The following is a 5,869-nucleotide window of genomic DNA, read 5'->3' as shown; positions in this document are numbered from 1 at the left end:
CGTACCAGCACAACACACACTAACACACCACCACCACGTCAGTATTACTGCAGTGCTGAGAATGATCCACCACCCAAATAGTACCTGCTCTGTGAGGGTCCATGGGAGTCCTGATCACTGAAGAACAGGGTAAAAGGGGGCTAACAAAGTATGCAGAGAAACAGATGGACTACAGTCGGTAATTGTAGAACTACAAAGTGCACCTATGTAGTAAGTGGAGCTGATAAAATGGACAATGAGCATAGAAACAAGGAGGTGGTCATAATGTTATGCCTGATCGGTGTGTGTTCTATGTATGTATATGTTTTGTTGATTTTAGTAGTGAAAGTAAGTTAACCCATTTCCTACAAAATGTACTAACTTTTGCACAGACCACATTTTACATTTTATTTTTTTCCCATATGTTAAAATTAGCACATAAACAGTAATTGTGTATTAAAATATACAGAAATGTGTTCTCTGTAGAGGATGTGTTCATTTATTTTCACTTAGAATCAACAAAACAGGTCATTTAAATAGTGGCACCCAAACTTTTGCATATATTTGTATCAGAATCACTAAGTTAAGACATCTAAGAATCTATGATGCTGAATTGATGTTTACATTGACATTGGCAGCCGTTATCAGCACTCGGCACTTGTTTGCACAGACACAAAAGAGAGTGTAACAAAGAGTGAATGGGAAGGCAAGAAAAGAGAGGGCAAGAATAAAAAAGGAGGATAAACATTAGTGACAGAGGGGCAGGAAGGTGAATGGAAGAGATGAGAGATGTAGATATAAAAACCCAGTTAAACGAAGCATCCAGAACCACACGAGCATATATGCACACACAGGCAGGAGAAAAGCAGAGACGTGGCAAGTAGAAGGAAAAAGAGAAAGAGAAAGGAAGAAGGTTTATTGAAGGTAAGAAATGGATATAATTTCAGTTTTGAAATTTGCTCTGTAGACTACATAGGATTATAATGGTTGTTGATTCATGTGATTTTACTACAAAAAATGAATTGTAAACTAATTATAATTCTATTCCGTTCTTTGTATTCTTTCAATTTTTTTTTTTTTTCCAAAATATCAACACTCGTGTATATACATGTATATTTGAGTATACCAGCCATGACAGTTACAGACTGTGGGGGTCCTGACCACTGAAGAATAGGGTGAAAGGGGGCTAACAAAGTACCCAGAAAAACAGGTGGACTACAGTCTGTAATTGTAGAACTATAAAGTTCTCCTCCTATATGATAAAGGACTTAGGCAAAAGTTATGGCATGTTTTATCTTTATATATACATATATTTATTTTATCTTATATATTTTTTTTTCCAATATGATAAACATAGCAAATAGAAATTATGCCCTAAATTTACAAAAACTCTGTAGAGGATGTGTTAACTTGTTTTCACTTAGAAAATCAACAAAACATGTCCAAATGTTTTATACAAGTGTATAGCTTCTTTATGTAGCAATTTATTTAACATTATTTGTTAGTTTTGATTAGATTATAGGAAGACTGGATGGATATTTTACACATGTACAAATATTTCTCCTGTTACAGACACAGGCATGCATACACAGATGAAATGCTTTGTAGCTGTCCTCTGTCTTCTGAGCATCCTCCCATCCTGCTACAGTGTTACCAGCAGTGGCGAATGCTACTTTAATGCTAAGGGTAAGTCTGGACAGGTTCCCAACCCTAGCCCTGGAGTGCCCAGTGTCCTGCACATTATAGTGTCCTCCTTGCTCTCAAACACACCTACTTCAAGTCATGAAGGGCTTGTTAGTGAGCTGGTTAGTTGGATCAGGTATGTTAAAGGCAGGGGAAACACTACAGTGTGCAGAGCAGGGGGCACCACAGGACAGTGATTGGGAACCACTCTCTTAGAAAATAATTCAGAATATATAAAAACACTCTGAGAAACTGCTCAAATTGACTTGCAGTTTGCCAGTGCAAATTGCGCTAGCAAAAAGGAGTGTACCTGAGAGAGAAAGAGAGTGAGAGAGAGAGGTGGAGGGGGGAGACTCCTCCTGCATGTCAAAGCTGTTAAGTGTTAGTCAATATTTATTTATTTATTTTTTCATTCTTCACCTGTCTGGTGCAATTTAGTAGTGGAGAAAAACATTGTGAGACAGAAGTGGAATTCAGGATCACATTTAATCTTACACTTCAGGGCTTTTGTACTTTGCTGAGTTTAACATGTTGGGGAAAAAAAACATATAGAATGTGCCATAACTTTTCTACAGGCCACATTTTATGTTTTATGTTTTCCCAGTATGATAAATTCAACAAAATATCATCTGACCTGGGTCTTTTGCATATGACTGTATATGTATCAGATAATAGCCAAGCCATTTGTGTCTTTTTGGGATTCAAAGAACTGAATATACATGAATTATATGAAAGATAGACACCCCAAGATACACTAAATGCCCAGAAGCACAGCTGTTTATCCCACATTTCTTTTTTGAAAAAGTAATGCATTACTTTATTTATTTAGTGCCTGTGGAAAGCTATTCGTTACACTACTCATTACGTTACTTTTGCGTTTCTCTACAACATCACTTGAGATGAATTGTTACATAATTGCCAGTTAACAATAGCACTTAATGTTAAACATTATATATACAAGTTGTAATCAGCTTCTTTTTTGAATTTTCTTATATGCTTTTTAGTAAAGTCGTTGATGGAAACCAGCCCAAAGAGCATTTTACAGAAAAGGCCTGTTGAACCTTTTGGAAATCAGGCTTTGGCTGTTTGGTTAGGGTCAGCACACACTCTTGACCATCACTCTGGGTCCAGGGGTCTTTCACTACTAGTTTTGTGTTAGCTTGGTGCTTGTAGAAATTAGATGTTGTGTCGACAGCAATGGATAGTAGTTTCTGGTCTGGGCACTGCGGGGTTAATTGATTTTCGTGCAAGTGTGCACTGTTAGGAACTGTAATGTGATTACTGGATTTAGGAACAGTAACACTTTCCATTACTGCATTATAGACAAATGTAATGTGATTACAGTAATGTGTACTTTGTAAAGCGTCAAACCCAACACTGTTCATAAAGAGTTTGTTCCTCTTTGCCACAGTCTCTACTAACAGGCTCTACTTTTCTGCGAAGAGTTTACACTAAATGTTGGGCCATTGCTGTGAGGATGTGATTGCATTCAGCCACAAGTGCTTTAGTGAGGTCAGAAACTGATGCTGGATGGTCAGTTCTGGATCACATATCACAAACACCACTTCAAATCTTATTGGACTTGTTATCGACTGAGTTATGTATATTGTATGGTGCTTCTTCACTGCAGTGAGCACAGTGCTCCACAGCCCAATGCTGAGGGGCTATGTACCCCTCTAGTTACTTGACATTGGGCATTGTCATACCCAGATCCTCAAAATATAGACCCCTGGCCGATGTTGGACCTGTCACTGTCACTATAAGTGTGGCTTTTTTCTGGGTGTTTTTGTTCAGGTGGCTGACATTTTCGATTTAGAAATGGACATCTTCTATCAGGTCTCACGTTTACCCCAGCCACATCAGTAAGATATCTGGAGCTTTTCTATGGAGATTATACAAGCTGCGTGTGCTTAACTGAACACCTGTGTCAGCAATGGGCAATCCTTGAAAGTAACTGAATCCACTAATTAAAAGGTCTGTCTGGATACATTTGGACATGTAGTGTAGGTGTTAAAAAAGATGAAGCTGTTTTCTCCATTCCTCAAGGTTTTAAAGTAATATTAACCTTTCGAGCGCAGTATTGATTACATGGTAATTGCAATTATTATCATTGATTGTATATTGTATGGTAAGAAGATTTTCTGATGTAGCTGTACAATCAAACTAAATTCATTCTAATTTGTCCTTATTTGACAGAATATTCTCTCTCTCTCTCTTTTTATCCCACCATAGCTACCTGTGAACACAAGGGTCAGCTGTTTGACATTGGGGAGAGCTGGTTGAACGATGAGTGTTTCCAGTGTGTTTGTTTCGAGCCGTTTGGAGTGGGCTGTTGTGAACAGTAAGTTTCAGATGAGCATATGCACTCATGTTCACAAAGGCACAAGAACTTTTTCAGTTTTTAAATGTCTTGTCCTTTGCTGCCCTCCAGTGGAAAGCAGCCAGTTGATTTTCCAGACTGGTGCGAGGCCATCCGGAAACCAGGCTCCTGCACTGTTGCCGTGGTGATGAAGGCCAATCGTAAATTGCCTTGCCTGTTTGGGAGGAAGAATCAGCTGCGACTGGGGGAAGCATCTGCATGGAAATCAGAGAATGATCCACTCTTCTAAAATAAACACACTGCTGTAAATGATCTTCCAACACCCAGGATATTTTATTTTCAACTTTGAAAAGGCGAGCTTTGGGCAGTGAGATGTACCAACACTGGTACATGCAGATGTTTTAACTATCAGTAATTCACAAGCAGTTGCAAAAATATAGTACGCTTGTTAAAGTATATTACATTTAACAAAATCTCACCTAATCCATCCATCCATCCATCTCAATCTGTGAGTTACAAAAATGAGCAAACCTTCACTGTGTACATGAATGCAGCAGGCAGCCGTTTTAGACAGCGTATGTTGTGCCGAATTCTGACTCCCCTAGAGAATCTGAATTTCCTTCTTGAGCACACACTTCAGGCAGGCATACGGAGGCTATATTATGGTGGCAACTTCTGTTGTTATTCATAAACAACAGTTCAAAATTCAAGATTAATAGTTATTTATTTCTGTCTACAATGTCTGAGTGCAGTCTTTAGCTACACAATGAAGCTGTCACACCAGTGATATTTTTAACTCCAGTTCTGGGGAACCACAGCCCTGCACAGTTTCAGGTATCTAAAGGTCAGAAGCGATTGACAGAGTGGATGATCTGGAAGTGTGAGAAGGGAAACAAAGCAAAGTTTAGCCTTCCAATCAAACTCCAGAGATCTTCCAATATATTCAAACATTTGCCTTGACAACTCAGTGTTCCTGACTTACGTACTGTGAGACGGTCTGTGTCGTAACAAAATGTGATTCAAGTATTAGCCAGTGAGAGTGCGAGGAAAGAGAAAAAGGGTGAAGAGATGCATTAAAAGCATTTATAATGTTTATAATGTATCCTCAGACATCAAGCCACTCTCTTTACAATTTCAAGCCAAATGCCAGTTTGTTGTGGATTGTTGTGCATTTCTCAGTAAATTCATCTAGTGCATTTTTGTTTGTGCACAAAAGCATAAACAGGTCTGGGTCTATTTCAACTTTCTTTTTCCTCAAATGATATCGGTGGAGATCGGGGGTTGTGAGTGCTTCTGAATAGCTAAAACTCATTATGTGTGTAATACCCTCTCTGCCTAATCATGTAGTGTGCACTATCACAACAATTCTCTGAAAGATTGATGCTAAGTGTGTAACGATCTCTGTTCTGTTAGTTGTAATGAAGAGCTGGATGCAGTTTGAGTTGGTTGAGAGAAGTTGTGGGCATGTACTCACAGAAAAGATTTGGGTGACTATTGACTTCTTGTGTTTGTGAAAATCATTAGCCTCGTAGCTACAGCACTAAACTAAAGAAGGACTCCCGACATGTCTTGGCTGGCCCATTACATCTGGGATAAGCGGAACGCTGTGTTAATTAGATTTTTTGGCCCAAATTTTTCCTTTAAAGTGGATCCTGATTCTGTTCACCTCCTTCTCATCCAGTTTCCTCATAGTGCTTTGAAGAACTGTGTTCATCAGCAGATCAGGCTGTGGGAGTAATACTTAATTAAATTTCATTTCCATTCAGTTGAGAACATGTGATACGCATGAGGCAATCAATATTAAAACAGTGCTACCAATAACATTACTATAATTGCACATTTCTACATAAATGAAAGAAATATGTATGCCTAGTTGTGGTATATGTT

General features: G+C 38.5%; 1 protein-coding gene across 1 annotated transcript; it reads left to right on the top strand.

Moving 5' to 3' along the window:
- Nucleotides 1-854: 854 nt before the first annotated feature.
- si:ch1073-70f20.1 (prostate-associated microseminoprotein) lies at nucleotides 855-4,348 on the top strand. The gene is made up of 4 exons (XM_036565721.1): nucleotides 855-903; nucleotides 1,552-1,665; nucleotides 3,895-4,003; nucleotides 4,094-4,348. The coding sequence occupies exons 2-4, from the start codon at nucleotides 1,560-1,562 to the stop codon at nucleotides 4,269-4,271; spliced, it is 393 nt and encodes a 130-aa protein (XP_036421614.1). The 5' UTR covers nucleotides 855-903; nucleotides 1,552-1,559; the 3' UTR covers nucleotides 4,272-4,348.
- The last annotated feature ends 1,521 nt before the right edge of the window (nucleotides 4,349-5,869 follow it).

This window comes from Colossoma macropomum, unplaced genomic scaffold (assembly GCF_904425465.1).
Source record: "Colossoma macropomum unplaced genomic scaffold, Colossoma_macropomum, whole genome shotgun sequence".
Classification (NCBI taxonomy): Eukaryota; Metazoa; Chordata; class Actinopteri; order Characiformes; family Serrasalmidae; genus Colossoma; species Colossoma macropomum.
Note: the sequence above shows the minus strand (reverse complement) of the source record. Positions and strands in the feature narration are given on the sequence as shown.